The sequence below is a fragment of the Balaenoptera borealis genome, assembly GCF_965194805.1.
Source record: "Balaenoptera borealis genome assembly, chromosome: 2".
In the NCBI taxonomy this organism is placed as follows: Eukaryota; Metazoa; Chordata; class Mammalia; order Artiodactyla; family Balaenopteridae; genus Balaenoptera; species Balaenoptera borealis.
In genome coordinates, this window is record NC_138867.1 from 172,404,666 (window position 1) to 172,422,130 (window position 17,465).

The window sequence follows — 17,465 nt, forward strand, 5'->3', positions numbered from 1 at the left end:
TGCTCAGACTTGCTCTGGCCTCCGCGCCCGCGCCCAGCGACGTGCGGGCTACTTGGCCCGCGCCCCGCCTGCGCCCCGAGTCCCTCGCCGCCGCCGCTGCAGCCGCCGCCCGCCGCGCGCCCCAGGCAGCGCCGGCCCCATGCCCGCCGGCCGCCCGGGCCCCGCCGCCCAATCCGCGCGGCGGCCGCCGCCGCTGCTGCCCCTACTGCTGCTCTGCGTCCTCGGGGCGCCGCAAGCGGGATCAGGAGCCGGTAAGTAGCCGGCGCCGTGCTCCCCTTTTCCCGCCTGGGCCGAGAGCGTGCGCCCCGGGGGCAGCCGCGGGGGGAGGGGGCGCGGGCGCCACCTGGACGGCCCGGGAACAAAGGAAGGCGCCCCCGGCGCGGCCCTCGGGGCGTCCTCACCTGTGGGGCGCACAGCGCCGAAGTCCCCTGGCCCAAGGGTCCGGCTTCCGCTGCCCAGGCCTTTTTACCTGGGCTGTCCTGTGGAGGACGCCCGACTCGGCCCCGGGGGGTCGAGGGGCCGCGGCCTGGGACACTCTGCACTCCAGGACGCGGTGGGCGCACGCGACAGCGTCTGCTGGCTTCGGAGACGCGGAGACCGCGGGTCACCGCTCTTGGGCGGGGGCGCACGCGGTAGGCGCGCTGGGTGCCGGCCCTGAGCGGGGCCCCCCCGGGTGGAGGGATGAGCCCCGTGAGGAAGGCGGGGCGGGAGGGGGCCGCTCTGGCCGCCTGGCTCGCGGCCCGGGGTCCCCGGGGACGCGCCTCTCCGCGGGCCGGCGCCGCCGCCCTCCCCCGGCGGGACCCCGCGCGCGGGGGTCCGCGGAGTCCTCGCCACTGGCGGCGCTCAGAACTGTTCCCGGCCACGCTGCGCCGGGCTAGGAGACTCTAGAGAGAGAAATCTTTGTGAGATAGTGGGTGAGAGTGAGAGGGAGCGGGACCCAGCGAGTCCGGGCACCGCAGGCCCAGCCGTTGGGGGGGAGCAGCCACCGGGAGCCCACAGCCCCCTCAGGCCGAGACCCCCACCCTGCTGGGAGCGCCTGGCCTCCGGCACTCTCCGGTCCCCCACCCAATGCACACCCCCGCCAGGACACGGTCTCCACATCCAGACCCGCTCTGGGACACACCCAGAGACACACAAAGACTCACACTGGCTTGTGGCCCGTCACCCTCGCCCTCAGATGTGCTCACACTGCATCCCAGATGCACATTCGCACACCATCGGGGCGCACACACACATTCCATCCCTGACACACACACATTCATGGTCACACTCTTTCCGAGGGAGAGGCAACACAGGGCACACACGCAGGCACAACCTGCCCTGGATGTTCGGATGTTCGCAGTCACTCCACGCACCCCATCCAGGCACACAAGTCGACCCGTGTGGGCAAACACTGCACCCCAGGTGGACCTACACTGCACAGAGCTGTTTGCAGGCTCCCTGCGGTGCTCTTCCGGAAAGAGCAGGGTCCGGTGTCCTGGAGGCACTTGCTGAAAGCCTAACATGCCCAAGGCTCCTGGGCAGGTGAGGGGCTGCCCCAGGCCCTCCTGGGGTTCCTGACAGCTCTGCCAGGCAGTGGGCAGCACCTGTGAATGCCACCTTTAGTGGCAGGCTTTGTTTCCCAGCCAGCAGAGCAGCAGGCAAAGGTGGTGGTGGTGGAAGGATTGTTGTGCGTGTGTTTTTTCCTTTAAGGGGGAAGAAATTAAAGATTCTCACACCTCAGCAATATGTTTCTACTTACGGTGTGGTGTGTCTTAGCACCTGACCAACAGGCGGGTGGGTCGTAAAGTGTCTGCAGGTACCAGCAGGACAGGAGATGGGGACCCCCATGGGGACCCCGGGTGGAGACCACCCTCCTGCCTTGCTTGCAGAGAATCTCACACTTTTCCCTTTTAAAACACATGGTGTTCCTTTTTAATAACGGCAGTGGCTCCAGATTGGGAAGGGGGAGAGAAAAAACTTTTAAAGGCCCCAGCTCTGCGGGAAAGGCGGGGAGGCAGGGAGCAGGGGAGGGGGGCTGTCCAAAAGCCTAGCCCAGGGATCTGCTTAAGGGAGCCTTCTAGGAAGCCCCCCAAACCAGGCCAAGGGCCCTCCCAACCTCAGTGGGCTGTCCCCAGCTGCTTTGCCTGGGCTGGAATGTGTGCATCCTGGTCCCAAATGCCTTGGCCCATTGTTTGGGGAGGCCTGGAGGGAGTGCACCAGCCAGCCGGGACCCCAGAGCTGGGAGGGGCCCTAATCCCAACAGTTCCTAGGCACTGCAGTGTGCTCTGGACATGGTGAGCTCATCGCATTCATCTCCCCAGCAGGTAGAACGTATTTTCCTCCCATTTTACGGAGGAGGAAACTGAGAACAGGGGAGGGGAAGCCAATTGCCCAGGTGCCCCAGCTGAGATGGGCACCCACATCCCAGGAGGAGAAGGCCTCCCTGTGACCTTTCCTGCTGGAGCTTGGGGTGGGGGACTGGCCTGTCCAGGCCCGCCTGGCCTTGCCCTCTTGCCCTGTCCCCCGCCCAGCCCTGGGAGGGCAGCTGCAGCTGCTGGCAGGCAGGCCACACCAGCCCAGGCCAGGCGGGTGTGGCAGAGGGGCAGTGCCACAGCCAGCCAGGACCCCCCTGAGAGCCCCTTTCCTGGCCTGGCCGTGGGGGTGAGTGGGAGACAGGAGGGCCGTGACCCACCCCTGGAGGTTTGAGAATGGGCCTGGGGTCCGGGCAGGCCTGGCCGTGCCTCCCACCCTGCTGGGGGGGCCCAGGCAGGAAGCAGTGGGTGGGCCGGGGCAGAGACGCTGGCACGCCCGAGTTCATGCTGAAGGAATTCCGAATTAGCGGGCGGCTGGCTGCCTGGGACCTCCGGGGCGGCCCCCTGGCCCCCCGCCCCCCAGCCGCCCCCGCCTCCTCGGCTCTGGCCGGCTCAGCCGGCTCCTTCGCACGGACGCTGAGACCTCCGGCGAGCCCTGGGCCAAGCCCCAAACGCAACTGCGATCCCAGGCTCCAGCAAGACATGGCCCTCAAGCCAAGTTTGCCCCGGAAAATCGTCAGGGCTGGCCCCGGGAACTGTGTCCACCCCACCTCGCCCATTTGGGGCAGTGAGAGCCAGCACAGGGCAGCCGCTGGCATTTAGGGGCCTCCCAGGGGAACCAGGATCACCCTGTCCTTGGCTGCCAGGGAAGCTGGGCTGCCCCTGCCTCTCTGCCCCGCTGCAGTCCCTTCTTACAGCTGCCCAGTGATCCTTCTAAAATATAAATTCCTCCCTTGCTCAGAATCCTGGAATAACTCCTCCCTGCAGGTCTGGCCCCCTGCTAACCTCCCAGACCTCATTTCCTACCACCCCTGCCCCCCAGTATCTTTGCACTTGCTGCTCGCCCTGCCTGGGCACTCTCTTCTGTATATTTTCATGGCTACTTCTTTCACTTTATTCACATCTCAGTTCAAATGCCACCTCCCCAGACAGGCCTCTTGGGCCATTTAGCTGCTACCACTGATTCGTGCTTTATTTTTTCCCTTACTTGTTCTCCTAGACATTTATTTGTGCTTTTTCCTACTGCTCCCTTGGATTCAAGGCCCAAAAGGACACGAATTTTGGGTATCTTGGTCACCATTGTGCCCTCAGGTCCTGGCACACTGTAGGTGCTCCTTGAATGAATGAATGAACAAATGAGTGAATGAGTCCTCACTACCACTTTTGGTGGAGGGAGAGGCCCCTTCCCAAAGTCTCAGAGAAGTAAAAGAACTGGGTTAACCTCCTGAGTGAGCTGGGGGCATTTGAACCCAGCTCAGCCTGGCTTAAAGATCCCACAGAGTTGTCCTTAAGACCATATTTTCACTCTTCTCAAACAATCTCATGTGGCTGATACCATGATGCCCACTTCCCAGGTGGGGAGACTGAGACTCAGAGGGGCATCAGGGGCTTGAACTGTGCATCCCCTCCCCCTCTTCTGTGCCTTGGTTTCCTCTTGGATAAAAACAGGTCTCTCTTAAGTTCTAATCTTTGGACTAGAAGGCTTCTCCAGTGGAAGGCAGGAGGAAAGGCATCAACCACGGCATCCCAGAGGCTCCTGTGCCCAGCACCCAATTCACACACAACCCAGTTTAGGAAGTCACTTCCCATCTGATATTCCCAATGGCCCTGAGGACCGTGAGTTTTCTTGTTCCCATTTTGCAGATTAGGAAAACTGAATCGAGGGAAAGCATGATGACGGCAAGTCCCTTTGGATGAGGTGGGGAGCCTAGAGCTTGCCACAGTCACTTTCAATTCCAGTGGCAGCACAGAGACTGACAAATATAGGTTTAAATAGTGTGCCCGTCTATTTGGTGACCTTAGGCAAAGGACTCGATCTCTCAGAGCCTTGTTTTTTTTCATCCATAAAATGAGCAGGATTCTAGTAGGGGTCAGGGCACCCCTTTTTAGAAGTGCCTTCCTCCCCACAGAGACATATGTGTGCGGTTCTGGGGGTAGAAGAGAAAGAACACACAATCTGTTATTTCTAATTGTCAAAAATAAAATGAAATGGAAAAAAAAAAAAAGCAGAGTGTAGTGGTTGTCAGAAGTATGTGCAAAGCAAGAGGTACTTGGATCTGAGTGAGGTTTGTAACCACTCAGAAAGCCCTGAGCAAGTCAGTGAGGAAGTGGTTTGGAAGGACCTGAGTTGTGGAATCAGACAGTCCTGGGGCTGAATCTTGGCTTTGCCACCAACCTTGGGTTTGTCACTTGACCTAATAGAGCCTCAGTTTCCTTCTCTGTAAAATGGGGACAATCATATAAAACTCCTTTGCAGGACTACTGTGAGTCTTGGAGGACCTAGGATGGTGGGGGATGCTCAGGGCAGCTCCATCCCAGGCCTGACAGGTGCTCCTCTCTGACCCCAGACACGGCTGTGATCAGTCCCCAGGACCCCACGCTCCTCATCGGATCCTCCCTGCAGGCCACGTGCTCAGTGCACGGGGACCCACCAGGGGCCACCGCCGAGGGCCTCTACTGGACCCTCAACGGGCACCGCCTGCCCCCTGAGCTGTCCCGAATGCTCAACGCCTCCACTCTAGCCCTTGCCCTGGCCAACCTCAACGGATCCAGGCAGCAGTCGGGGGACAACCTCGTGTGCCACGCCCGTGACGGCAGCATCCTAGCCGGCTCCTGCCTCTACGTTGGCCGTAAGTGGGCCCCCAGGACACCTAGGGGTAGCTCTTGGGGGCAACATCTCCCTCTGGAGAGGGGCATGAATCATGGGTCCTCTGGTCTGGGGCTGAACAATGGGTATACTGGCATAAGTTGAGAGGTACAGGCCGCTAGGGTGGGAATGAGAGCCTGGAGACCACCACCCCCCCAAAACCATCCTCAAGAGAGCCATGCAGGTGGTCCTGCCAACATCTGCTCTGTCCATCCTCCTTCCGCTCCAAGGTGGGGGCCCCAGCGGGCAGCCAGCAACTCCCCCTTCCCCCTGTCCACGGCCGGTCCAGACCCTCAGCCCCTGCACCCCCCTTCCCCAGTGCCCCCAGAGAAACCCTTCAACATCAGCTGCTGGTCCAAGAACATGAAGGACCTGACATGCCGCTGGACGCCGGGGGCCCACGGGGAAACCTTCCTCCACACCAACTACTCCCTCAAGTACAAGCTGAGGTTGGTGGTGGCCCTCGGGTGACATGTGTTCCAGCCTGGCTGTGTGGCCTTGGCCAAGCCTTCCCTCTCGGAGCTCTGGTGTCCTCTCTGCACTCCGGGGCTGCTGGGGGGAGGTTTGGGGGCCCAAAGGGACCCTCACATGTCCTCCTCCCCTCCTGCCCCTGCAGGTGGTATGGGCAGGACAACACATGTGAGGAATACCACACGGTGGGACCTCACTCTTGCCACATCCCCAAGGACCTGGCTCTCTTCACACCCTATGAGATCTGGGTGGAGGCCACCAACCGGCTGGGCTCGGCCCGCTCTGATGTGCTGACACTGGACATCCTGGATGTGGGTGAGCCCTGCCCCCCGCAAGGCCAGCCTGGCCCACCTGGGATCCACCCCCTCCCCCTCGGCCCCCACCAGCCCAGCCACGCTGCAGCTCAGCTGAGGTCTGCGCTGCTGGTTGGAATGGGGAGGAGCTAGGCATCCGCCCATCCGTCCCCAGCCCCCTGAAGCAGCCAGGATACCCCTACTCTGTGGAGAACACCTGGCCTGGCTGCCTCCCCCTCGGCGGCCCAGGTGTGCTGAGGGGGGGCCCCCGGGGAGCTGGGAGGGGGCGCCCAGGTCTGGAGGCGCCCCAGGAAGCAGCAGCCTGTAGCTGGGGGGGCGTGCAGGCGGGAGGCAGGAAATGGATGATCTGCGAGCAGAATTGGGCCTAATCTAATTAGGGTGTTTCTCAGCCCCAAGCAGGCCTGTGCCTTAACCCTTTCGGCCCCTCACCAAGGCCTCAGGGGAAGAGGCCAGCCCTCCCTGCTGCCCAAAGGGCTCCCAGAAGGTTCCTCAGAAGTGTTGCAGTGACTCCCTCCTCCTGCTTCCCACTTTGCTTCCTTAAGTCCTGAAGCTGCAGTGGGCATGTTCTAAGCCTCAGTTGTCCCTTTGCACCAAGCAAAGCCGTCACATTGAGGACCTTTGTGAAGTTGGAAGGAGCAGGAGGTGGGCAGTGGGGGGGTCGGGGGAGCTTCCCAGGAGTCTGGCAGCCTGAGGGCTCCCTGGTCTCCTGGGCATAATAATAATAATATCATCATCCAGGCAGTGTCTGCTTTTTACATAGTTCCCTGAAGATAGGATTATGTTTCTCCTGTCACAGATAATAATGGTGATAACAGCTAACATTAATTGAGTGCTTCTAGGTGCTGAGTGTTTCCTGAATATTATCTAATGTAATCCACCCGTCCTGAAGGGGGGAGAGGGGAGAACGGAGGCAGGTGCCATCTAAGCCACGTTCCCTGGTATTTGGACCCAGACAGGGGCCAGCCAGGTCCAAAGAGAGCCGGGTGACTAAGCCCCGCCCCGCCCCCCTAGTGACCACCGACCCCCCACCAGAAGTGCACGTGAGCCGCGTAGGGGGCCTGGAGGACCAGCTGAGCGTGCGCTGGGTTTCACCGCCTGCCCTCAAGGACTTCCTCTTCCAAGCCAAGTACCAGATCCGCTACCGAGTGGAGGACAGCGTGGATTGGAAGGTGCCCGCACCCACCCCCCAGTTCCGCTCCTCCCTCCTCCTCTCCCCCCTCCCCTCCCCAAGCTGCCCCCGCCTCTGACCCTGCCCTTGCCGCCCAGGTGGTGGACGATGTGAGCAACCAGACCTCCTGCCGCCTGGCGGGCCTTAAGCCAGGCACCGTCTACTTCGTGCAAGTGCGCTGCAACCCCTTTGGCATCTATGGCTCCAAGAAGGCAGGGATCTGGAGCGAATGGAGCCACCCCACGGCTGCCTCCACCCCCCGAAGTGGTGAGCACCCCAACAGGGCTGGGTGGTCCTGGGACCAGCCCCAAACCAGTCTGGGCCTCTGTTTCCTTGTTTCCTTCAAGAGAGCAGAGGTCTCAAACTTTTGGTCCCGGGGGCCAATTGTGGCCCTTAGATCTATTTTCTTGGCCTGTCATTCGGGAAAAAAAAAAGTTTGACCTACTGGCAGACTTTTAAAAACAATAAGTTTTAACACAAATATCCTAGATTCCCTAGAAAAATTGTCTAGAAAATGTAATAGGACACAGCCAGAGTTACTCCACAGCCCCCATCAGCAGAGGCTGCCCCTTAAGTCAGGGCCCTTACTCTTTCAGTTGTGCCATCCCCACCTAGCCTGTTTCACCCACATGTACCCCTTCCCCAGCCCCTAAGGGCAAGTGAGTTTGAGACTCCTGCTTCTAAGACGATGGGCTGCCAACTCTCCCTATGACTGGCTTTGATTTCCCCTTCTGTTAAAGGTAGCGGGATGGGATGATCAGGGGCCTGGGTCTGATTCCCTCTGCGGTCGGGGGGTTTATCTAAGCCCATGGACCTCCCTTCTCTCCTTTGTGAAATGGTATGAAATCTTATTTGGTACGTCTGGCCTCAGCTTCCCTATCTGGAAAGTGGGGATGATAATCATGCCTGCCTCAGGCTATTGTGAGGGTTAGATGAGAGATAACCCATGGAAAGTGCTCTCATGGTGGGTGCCACACAAGGGTTTGCAAGTAATAGTTACTGAGACTCCCATCCCCTGCTCCCCCAGTGGTTTCACCTAAGGGAGGGCCCCTTTTCTGAGATGAGGACACTAAGGCCCCAAGGTCACACAGGGATCTGAACTCAGTTCCCTTGAAGTCCAGGCTCATGCTCCTGGGATGATGGGGAAACCAAGGCCCAGAGAGGATCCCAGAGTCAGGGAGTGGCAGAGCAGGGCTCCAGCCAGTCCCCCAGCCCCCATCCCGGGCCCCTCCAGGTTCGGCGGTGGGCGGGAACTAGCACAGCTGGGAGGGGCCTGAGCCTTGGCCCCTGCTCGTGCCCAGCACCTGTGATTCTTGCACGGGAGCCAGCAGGCGGCTGTGTCCGCTGGGGAGGCTGGGGAGGCCAGGGGAGGCCGGCAGGGGCGGTGGGGGCCGGGGCTGTGCCAGGGCCTGTCAGCGGGTCCCCGGCGTTATTTATGACGTGAGGCCGATGTCCTTATCCGCCGGCCTGCTCACGGCTGGCTGCGGCCAGCGACTGGACCGACAGGCCGGCCTCCCACCTGGCCCTCCTGGCCCACTCCCCAACCAACGGGCTGTACTCTCAGGCCTGTCCTGGGGGCTTGCCCCTCCCCCTCAGAGCCACCTCGAATTCTCTGTCTCCCTTTATCTCTCTGTCACTCACTCTCTTTCCCTGTTTCTATCTTTCTGCCTTTCTTGGTTTCTGCGTCCCTACACCCCCAGTGTCTCTGTCCCTCCCTGCTCTGGCTCTCCATCTCTCAACCCTCTGCATCTCCTTGGCTGTCCCTCATTGCTTTCGCTCTCCCTCTGTCTGTCTCTCCTTGCCTCCATCGCTCAGTCTCTGTCTCTCTCTCTCCAGCTCTTTCTCATCAGCGTCTCTCTCTTCCTTCCTCTGCCCCCTGCTCTGTCTGCTTCTCATCCCTTTGGCCCTGGCCTCTCTCCTCCCCCCGCCCCCTTCCACTCACACCTGGCTCAGGCCACAGGAATCGGGTTCCTAGAGGGGATGTGGAGGAGGAGCCCCTTCCTTCCCCTGCCCCCTATCTCCTTGGGGGCGCAGCTGGGCTGCAGTGCTGGGCTGGGCCGTGGGGAGGACCGGGTCCCGTAGAAACAGGGAGGGAGGTGCCCTAAGGGAACATCCCTCTCCTGCCCGCGCGCGCCCTCTGCCGGGCGCGCCCTGACGCTGCCTCTCCGCCCCCATTAGAGCGTCCGGGCCCGGGCGGCGGGGCGTGCGAGCCGCGGGGCGGCGAGCCGAGCTCGGGGCCGGTGCGGCGCGAGCTCAAGCAGTTTCTGGGCTGGCTCAAGAAGCACGCGTACTGCTCGAACCTCAGCTTCCGCCTCTATGACCAGTGGCGAGCCTGGATGCAGAAGTCACATAAGACCCGCAACCAGGTAGGAAGGAGGGACCCCCGGGCGAGGGGTGGAGGGGTGGGGCCAGGGGGGTAAACGGGCTGGGGAGGTAGGTCCTCAGCTCTCAGACACTGCCTCCTTCCTTCCAAGCACAGGACGAGGGGATCCTGTCCTCGGGCAGACGGGGCGCGGCGAGAGGTAAGGGGGGCCCAGGTGGGTGGGCAGGCAGGGAGACAAGGGCCCCTCCTGGTGGCCGTAGGCGACGGGCCCTCCACCCTCAGCCCTAGTTACTGAGGTGCAATCCCTTCCTCCATCTCGTATCAACATTTACTTAACACCTACTGTGTGCCTGCCCCTGTAGCCCTTAGTCTAGTAAGAGCATCCAGACCCCTTTAAAATGTCCAGAGGGGAATGTCGTCCTCAGGGATGAATGCACATAGCCGCCCGGTAGCATTATATGAGCGCCTACTGCATACCGGCCCTGTGCCAAGCGCATTACCTGCAGGACACCCCATGGGATAGATAGATATTACTTTTCAGATGGGAAAACCGGTGCCTAGAGAGGGGCAATAGCCTACCCAAGGTCACCCAGCTGAAAGTGGTGGGACCAGGACCTGAACTGGGGCCTCCTCATTTGCTCTGTGGTCCTGGCCCCTCCCAGGCTCCTTGCTAAGCCTGGCTTCCCCTCTGCCTGCAGGTCCTGCCAGATAAGCTCTAGAGGCTGGGGCTGCCCTCCCTGCTGCATGGAGACCCAGGGGCCACCCCCAGACTGGGGGCCACCTCTGTACCCTCACCTCAGGGTGCCCCAGCCCTCTCGGCAGCAGCTGCGGCGAGCACTCTGAGCTCCGAGGGCCACAACAGCTCTGGCCTCCACGTGAGGTGCACCCCAGTGGGAGGAGTGTGTGTGAGGGGGGCTGAGCTTCCCAGAACGCCTGCCAGGGCTGGGGGTGAAGAAGGGTCATTACTCCCCCTACCCAGGACCACTCCAAAGAGTCTTTTTAAATAAACAAACTATTTAGGTGCCCTGATTGTGAAGGTGAGTTTGGGGCTAGAGTGGTCTAGGGTGGGGGCTGACGAGGAATCCTGATGACCCTTTGGGATGGGAATCTTGACCTCCCAGAATTTCTGACTCTCTCCATGATCTGAAATATCTGGTTCCAAACTCCTTGGAGAGTGTGATTCAAAACACCAGAGTTTTTACAGTCATGGAGTCGGGGAATCTTGCACCTGCCATCCCTGGCTTTGTGGGATCCCACCCCAGCACAGAGAGACAGTGGAGCAGCTGCAGACGAAAGGTTCTTTAGGTTCTTTATTATGAGAGGTGAGGCGAACTTGAAGAGGGTCAGTGGTCCGGTGGGGCGTGACCCCAGCCAGCTGGCAGTCAGGGCAGAGCGCTATATGCCCCATTTCCCATCTCCTTTGGCTTGTCCCTGGGGAGCCACCATCACTCGGCAGATTCTGCATCAAACCTGAGATCCTGGAGAACCTCACTGATCGCTTCCATGGTTTTAATTACCCTACAAGAGTGGATGGGAACTATAAATAAAACCCAGATGGGGCGAATTAGCCGCCGCTGCGCAGCTCCGAAGAGGCTGTAGCCAGCCCCGGGCCCTCCTGCCTGCTGCCAAACCTCCAGGCAGCACTAGCAGCCAGAAGGACCATTTAGGTGCCTGGGAGGATGGGTGGTCCCACGGGTCCCGAGTGGCAAGAGAAAAGGCCATCTTGGGTGGGTGTGTGCCATCAGGAAGGTGTGCAGGGTGACTGTGGCACATGTCTAGTGGGTGTGCACATGTGTGCGCTTGGGGGGCTACAGGCAGGAATGTGCAGGTGTGTGCCTGGTGGGGCCTGGGCGACCATGTCCAAGCTCGGAGTCGAGCCATGTGAGCAGGATTGGTGTGTATGAGGTGCGCAGCTGTGTCCTGGGAATGCACAGCGAGTCTGGTGTGAAACTGCACAGCCTGTGCGCTGGGGGAATGTGTGCAGTACATCTAGGAGTCACCAAGTGAGTACTCTGGCATGCACACCCTAAGGGTAGTGTGCAGGTCCAGGGGGTTGGCACAGTCTGCCCTTGCCAGCCCTGGGGCGCACCTGGCTGGGGGTGGGTGCCCAAGGGTGCAAATCTAGCATGGTCAGCCCACTGGGAGGCGGTGCTCACTTCATCTTCAGCTGGTGCATCTGCAGGCTGTCCTGCCCAGTCAGCTCTGGTGTCCCCATCAGCTGCAGCAGGGCCACCTGGTTGGGGAATAGGCAGCAAGGAGGATGCCACAACTGGCAGAGGCCACCCCCTGCCCTCCCACATAGTAGGGAGGAAGAGACACTGAAGCACCCGGAAAGGCAGCGGAAGGGTGGGGCCACAGCAGGCGGGAGTCTCAAGGGGCGGTACTTAGCGCAGGAGGAATCTAGGATTAGGTTTAGGGGGGCTCCTGAGGAGAGGGGCGGAGTGGGCGGGCCCTAGAATCAGTGCAGAGCGCAACATGGGCATGGCCTCATGTAGGCGGGGAAGGGGAATAGTGGTGAAATCTCAGCCAGGGATAGGTGGGCAGGGGCGGGGGTGGGGTGGGGTGGGTGGGTTGTGAGGGTTGTGAAGTAGGCGGAGTCTCAGGGACCAGCCAGGGCGTTACAATCCCAGGGTGGAAGTAGGCCAAAAACCTAGACTGGGATTGGGTCTCTAAAGCAGCGTGGCCTGGGAATCCCAGCGTAGAGTGTGATGTGGGCGTGGCTTCGCGTGGAGTTGGCCTGGGAATGGTAGTGTATCTTGGTCAGGATTGGCTGTAGAGGCAGAGTAGGCTGGGCCTTGGATCCCTAGCGCGAGGAACGCCCAGAACCTAGGCTGGGATCGAGGGTGTACCCAGAAGGGGACCTGGCCTGGAAATCCAAGGCCCCCAATCATCAGGGGGTTGAGTACCTAGCCTGGGGCATTGGGACAAGCCAGGGGGGGTAGGAGCATTGTAGGGGCGGGGTCTGGGATAGAGTGCGCGTGTCCTGGGACTAAAGATCTGGATGAAAAATGCGGGCGGACAGGAGGGGGCTAACCCTGAGACTCTCGAGTGAACTCTTAATGGATGACTGAGGTGGGGCAGGAAGAGGGGGTGCTGGGGCGCCAGGGGCGGGGTTCGAGGGGACGGAATCTGGCCCCTCCCCCAAGGGGTGCACAGTGGGCCAAGGCCCGAGAGACAAGCCGTGGAGTAGGGGGATACATGGCCGGGGTGCGGGACCTCACCGTGGCCAGGCGCGTCTCCTCCAGCTGCTGCAGCCTGCGCACGTGGCTCGCGAGCAGCGGCTGTGCTCGGGGTCCGGCTAGCTCGGCCTCCACCGCCAGCACCTCCCGCGAGGCGGCGGCGAAGGCCTGGGTCACCTCGTGTACTGTGCTCCGGTAGCGCGGAAAGTCGTAGGGCGGGCCGCTGCTCAGGTACTGTCGGTGGCCTCTGCGGCAGGCGGGGATCCTGAGGCTACGGCCCCGGCTCTCACGCCCTGCACCCGCATCGACCACCTTAAAGCCCTCCAAGTGTCCCCTAGACCCCAGAGTGTTGAGAACGTTCTGACTCCCGCAGGGTAACCCGAGACGGGCCCACCCCTGCGCACGCGGAAGGGAGCGATCTGGTCTCCCCGCAAATCCCGCCCCACCTCTGACACCGCGGCCCCGTGGGGACCCAGTTCCTCCCCCAAGGCACGCCCATCCCCGGAGCGGACTGGGGGCTGAACATTGCGACCCCTCCCCTCCCCTACGCCCTCACTTACTCCTCCAGCCGGCGGAAGGCCTGCGCGCGCTCAGCCTGCAACTGGTGGATGCGCTGCACCAGCGCCCGTATCGCGGCATCTTTCTATGGGGCGAGGGGCACGGCTAGGGTATGAAGCCGGCGCCCCCGAGCCTGCACCGCCCGCCCCGCGCCTGTTCCCGCTCGGGCTCGAGCTCACCCAGGGCCACACCAGCTGCTCGCGCTCCGGGGCTCCAGCGGCTCCCGAATCACCGGGCACCGCCGGGACAGCGGACTCTGCCGCGGCCTCAGTGGTGATCATGACTGCGCAGCTCTGGTCCCACCCGGGAGCAGGTTGCTCCGCTGCGTCTGGCGCCCCCTGCAGGCCCGGAGGCCTCTGGAGCCAGCTTACGGCGGCCAGCTAACCTGGAGACACCGGGGGAGGAATCGGAAGCGAAGACTGGGGGCTTCTCAGGCCTGACACCCTCCACCCACCCCCACCCCTGTGCTTGTTCCCGACCGGCGCCTGCCTTAACGTTTTCGACCTTAAATGTACGGTTCTGTATACAGCAAGGCTGTCCTTTGGCTTATTTCTATGCAGCTATGTCAAAACCCGACTTCACTTCCTCACATCCCATCCCCACTAAGATAAAGAAAATTGAATCCAAGAAGTGATAGCCATCATCTAATGCCACAAGGTTGTGACAACAGTGGGATCTGAACGCAGGTTCTGACACTGGAGAATTCAAGTCACTGGCACCCACAGGTTGTGTGTGAACTGCTCTGAAGAGGGGGGCCTGTGCAAAAGGCCCTGAGGTGGGAGTCTGGTGCAGGCCTGAGGTTGGGGGTGGGGGGTGGGAGGGTTCCTATTAAGTACAGAGAAGGCCTGGGAGCTGGACATACACTGCCTAGTTTGAGCTTCAGGAAGCTTCCTCCTCCAGGAGTGGACACAGGGTAGACCAGAAAGATGGTGGTGGCCTGGCCTTAGGGAAGAGGGGGCAACTGACAAAAATGAAACTCAACTGAGGCCTGAAGTGACAGCCTTTAGCTGGCACTCCAGGTCTCAGCTGTTCTCAGGCATTCAGCTGTTCTCAGGCATCACTGTCTAGGCCTGGGTTGTCACCTACGGGAAGCCCCAGTCATCCCAAGACAAATAGAAGCATGGCCTTGTCAGGGCACTACAACCCCTCACCTGACAGACATCAGTCTTGGGTGGGACCCAGGAGCTCCTAAAGATGAGTCAAAATTGAGAACAGGTATTTTACGCTAGGTGGGGTGTTCCTTCCTACCCCGCCATCCACCCACACCCAAACACCTCCAGGGCCCAGATGTGAGGGTTGTTAATGTGCCTGACCAGGTTCCACCAGTCCCTAGGCTGAGGTCTTTATTCCCATATTACAGATGACAAAATCCAGATGGGTGAGCTCACTAGGCTATGTAGCAGAGGGCCAGGAGTGAGACTTGCCTGTGCTGTGGTTATGACAACTTTAGACATGAAGGGCAGAGACCATGGCCCACTTTACAGGTAAGACAACTGGAACCCAGGACAGAGGACCCCCAAGAGCTATGAAGAACTGAGTGACAGAAAGTCCCTAAGGGAGATGCCTGCACCTCAGCCACCTCCCCATTGGACAGACCAACCACATGGACACCAGTTACTGCTCCAGTCAACAAAAGGGAAACTTTACTGAGGCCCCAGGGCCATGGGGCTTAGGCAGGAGGCCACCCTGCGGGCAAAGAAGCCGGTGGAGGGGCCTTATTTGACCTTCTTCTTGGGGCGCAGGTTGTTGGTGTGGCCGCACTTCTTCTTGCGGCAGTTGACAGCACGGGGGTGCAGGCGAGCGTAACACCTGTGCGAGGACACGAGCAAGTGGTGAGGGCACATCCCGACCCCCACCAGGGCCAGCCCACACCCCCAATCTGAAGAGTACATACTTGCGACAGATCATCTTGTCGCAGTTGTATTTCTGAGCGAGCTGGCGAAGGGAAGGCTCGATGATGCCACCTCGCAGACGAAGCACCAAGTGCAGGGTGGACTCTATAGGAAACGAAGGGCAGAGAGAGACAGTTGACTGAGCCTAGGCTCACCACCTCAGTCCCATAGCTTCTCAAGTGTGACAGGGACACACTGGAATCCGTTGGGTGTTCTATGTGTAGATGGACACACCAGCCCAGCCCACCCCACAGAACCTCCACCTTGTCATTTCCCACCAGTCCTCGGGGAGTCTGAGACTAATATAAATATACGTCAACAGTGGTGTCCATCTGGGTTTCCCCAAGGGCAAGGCAATTTCTAAGTGGTGCAAGGACGACCTTTTATTTTCCTAGGTAAGACATTTAAATCTTTTGCTGCAAAAAGTGGTGCTGATTTTCTTTACAGTAGTTATCACATTAAAAAACACAAACACAAGAATTAAAGAAAGTGAATAAGAACACGAGAAGCCATCGCCATTTGGAAATCCTGGTGGAGATCTTGAGATGCTTTCCAGCGATGGAAACAGTACCTTACAAAGCAATACTCCCTAGCCCTATCTGATCCTCAGCTTAAGAAGAATCCTCCTCTACAGCCCCCTCCCGGTGCTGAAGAGGCTGTCAGTGCCCCATCCTGGGTCCTAGGCCTCACTGAGGTCCTGTCTAGCCACCCCACCCCCGTACCTTTCTGGATATTATAGTCTGACAGAGTGCGGCCATCCTCCAGCTGTTTGCCCGCGAAAATCAGACGCTGCTGGTCAGGTGGGATGCCTAAGGAGAGAGCACTTCAGTTACTAAAGCTCTGGCAAGAATACTACCAGCAGATCTCCCCTCCCTCCACAGGGCTGTGCCAGGATCACCCCCAAACTGTCAAAAGGGAAAATGAGGTAGAGAGGACAAGCTGCCTTCCCAAAATCACACAGGGGAAGCACTGGCATGGCTGAGATCTGTCCAAGCACCCATTTCACACAGGACAGCAGATCCCCAGGGCTGAAGGGCCCCCATTGTGTGGCGCACCTAGCCCCAACCCAACTCACCCTCCTTGTCTTGGATTTTAGCTTTGACATTCTCAATGGTGTCACTGGGCTCGACCTCTAGAGTGATGGTCTTGCCCGTCAAGGTCTTCACAAAGATCTGCATCTCTGCGTCTGCTGGGGAAGAGAGGGGGGAGAATGGCCGGGTGGAGTGGTGAGCACTGAAGGTCTGAGCAGCCCGAGCTCACAGGCCGGCCAGCCTTAGTTCCTGCCAGCCCTGGGCCAGCATCGACTTCAAATGCAGGCCCACCCCAGTGCCTGTTTCCTTCCACCCTCCAAGCCAGCAGCTTCGTCTTTGAAGATGGAACGAAAAGTACAGGTCTATGGCACCATCTTGCCAAGCACGGTCTGGAGGTCCCATCTTTCCTCTCCTCTGCCAGCCCCCGCTCTTCCTGCAGCCGGGGTGGGAATCCCATCTTAGTAGCATCCCCCCAACACACACGCTTTCCTCCCTACAGTCCCTTCGCCTAATTCCAAGCTCAGACACCCAAAACTTTGGCTTCCTTCTGGGTTACGCCCTAATCCTCAGACCACATTTCCTGCCTTTGATCCAATCCATAAGTAACAACTGCCAACCACGTGCCTGATACTTGTTTACATAGATATTTCCGTTTTTTCACTTTCCAAGTCTAGAAAATAGCTGCTACTACCAAACTCTCCTTACAGATTTAGAAAAGGAGATAAGAGACCCAGCTCAAAGGCTTAATATTTTTAAATGAACTGGCAGAGTGTCTGCCACGAGACAAAGTTACAGTTAATACTCCTCTCCATTAAATCGGATCTGCCCCGAAGGACACATCCTCGCCCCAAGCCTCGTCAGATAGTTGGGGCCGGCGGAGCGGGCAGGGTCCTCTTCCAATGGCCGGCTTCCCTCTCGGGGCCCAGTTCGGGCTCGGAACCCGGCCCAGTGTGCCTTGCTAAGCCGCCCCACAGGGCCTAGCTCGCCTAGACGGATTCCAGGCCGCCCCCTCCGTTGCCTGGGCCCCCGCAGGCTACCGCCCAACCCTGCCCAGGGCCAACCCGCAAGCCCGCCATCACCAACCTGCTCCGTCGTCTCGTTGAAGTGAAAGAGGGCTGCTGAACCGGAAACCGCCGATTCGCCGCCGAGGGCGCCTGCGCACCGAGCACGCTGCGCGTCTGCGTCACAATCCGCGCCGCGCCCCGCCCACGCCCCCCGCCCCCGCCCCTATGTTGGGTGCGAGCGCACGAAGCCGCGGCGCCTGTGGGCGACCGGTGCCCGCCTGCCTCGGGGTGTGAGCTCCGACAGTCGGGTCACGTAGGAATAATGCCGCACCTTTCCTGGTGTTTCTGCCCGCTGTTTCCAGGCC

At 60.1% G+C, this 17,465-nt stretch overlaps 3 protein-coding genes across 11 annotated transcripts; 1 reads left to right on the top strand and 2 right to left on the bottom strand.

The window, feature by feature from the left end:
- CRLF1 (cytokine receptor like factor 1) lies at positions 1-10,460 on the top strand. Of its 2 annotated transcripts, none has more exons than XM_082381605.1 (9): positions 1-251; positions 4,862-5,143; positions 5,480-5,609; positions 5,777-5,946; positions 6,957-7,114; positions 7,212-7,380; positions 9,292-9,479; positions 9,588-9,635; positions 10,135-10,460. In XM_082381605.1, the coding sequence occupies exons 1-9, from the start codon at positions 140-142 to the stop codon at positions 10,153-10,155; spliced, it is 1,278 nt and encodes a 425-aa protein (XP_082237731.1). In that variant the 5' UTR covers positions 1-139; the 3' UTR covers positions 10,156-10,460. The 2 variants fall into 2 exon arrangements, with proteins under 2 accessions (XP_082237731.1, XP_082237732.1); XM_082381606.1 differs by having other exon boundaries at positions 9,593-9,635.
- Positions 10,461-10,728: 268 nt separating this feature from the next.
- On the bottom strand, positions 10,729-13,608 carry REX1BD (required for excision 1-B domain containing). 8 transcript variants are annotated; one of them, XR_014241754.1, is made up of 5 exons: positions 13,353-13,607; positions 13,176-13,258; positions 12,658-12,949; positions 11,526-11,669; positions 10,729-10,954 (listed from the first exon to the last, which is right to left on the bottom strand). XR_014241754.1 is itself a non-coding variant. In XM_082381611.1 (5 exons), the coding sequence occupies exons 1-5, from the start codon at positions 13,452-13,454 to the stop codon at positions 10,955-10,957; spliced, it is 573 nt and encodes a 190-aa protein (XP_082237737.1). In that variant the 5' UTR covers positions 13,455-13,608; the 3' UTR covers positions 10,729-10,954. The 8 variants fall into 8 exon arrangements, 7 of the variants coding, with proteins under 7 accessions (XP_082237737.1, XP_082237736.1, XP_082237735.1 ...); XM_082381611.1 differs by having other exon boundaries at positions 10,729-10,973; positions 11,593-11,669; positions 13,353-13,608; XM_082381610.1 differs by having other exon boundaries at positions 11,593-11,669; positions 13,365-13,607.
- Positions 13,609-14,794: 1,186 nt separating this feature from the next.
- UBA52 (ubiquitin A-52 residue ribosomal protein fusion product 1) lies at positions 14,795-17,302 on the bottom strand. Its single transcript, XM_082381617.1, has 5 exons — positions 17,180-17,302; positions 16,141-16,254; positions 15,788-15,874; positions 15,068-15,170; positions 14,795-14,982 (listed from the first exon to the last, which is right to left on the bottom strand). Exons 2-5 carry the CDS (start codon positions 16,241-16,243, stop codon positions 14,889-14,891), a joined length of 387 nt encoding a protein of 128 aa, XP_082237743.1. The 5' UTR covers positions 16,244-16,254; positions 17,180-17,302; the 3' UTR covers positions 14,795-14,888.
- Between the last annotated feature and the right edge of the window lie 163 nt (positions 17,303-17,465).

Excerpts from the sequence above, each read along its gene's own strand:
- CRLF1 (XM_082381605.1), top strand. The coding sequence starts at position 140 with ATGCCCGCCGGCCGCCCGGGCCCCGCCGCCCAATCCGCGCGGCGGCCG. Across the intron at positions 5,610-5,776 it reads TCCCTCAAGTACAAGCTGAG|GTGGTATGGGCAGGACAACA; the intron begins GTTGGTGGTGGC and ends CTGCCCCTGCAG. Across the intron at positions 5,947-6,956 it reads ACTGGACATCCTGGATGTGG|TGACCACCGACCCCCCACCA; the intron begins GTGAGCCCTGCC and ends CCGCCCCCCTAG.
- REX1BD (XM_082381609.1), bottom strand. The coding sequence starts at position 13,454 with ATGATCACCACTGAGGCCGCGGCAGAGTCCGCTGTCCCGGCGGTGCCC. Across the intron at positions 13,259-13,352 it reads AGCAGCTGGTGTGGCCCTGG|AAAGATGCCGCGATACGGGC; the intron begins GTGAGCTCGAGC and ends CTCGCCCCATAG. Across the intron at positions 11,670-12,657 it reads AGGAGACGCGCCTGGCCACG|GTGGCCCTGCTGCAGCTGAT; the intron begins GTGAGGTCCCGC and ends TTCCCCAACCAG.
- UBA52 (XM_082381617.1), bottom strand. The coding sequence starts at position 16,243 with ATGCAGATCTTTGTGAAGACCTTGACGGGCAAGACCATCACTCTAGAG. Across the intron at positions 15,875-16,140 it reads TAAAATCCAAGACAAGGAGG|GCATCCCACCTGACCAGCAG; the intron begins GTGAGTTGGGTT and ends CTCTCTCCTTAG. Across the intron at positions 15,171-15,787 it reads AGACTATAATATCCAGAAAG|AGTCCACCCTGCACTTGGTG; the intron begins GTACGGGGGTGG and ends CGTTTCCTATAG.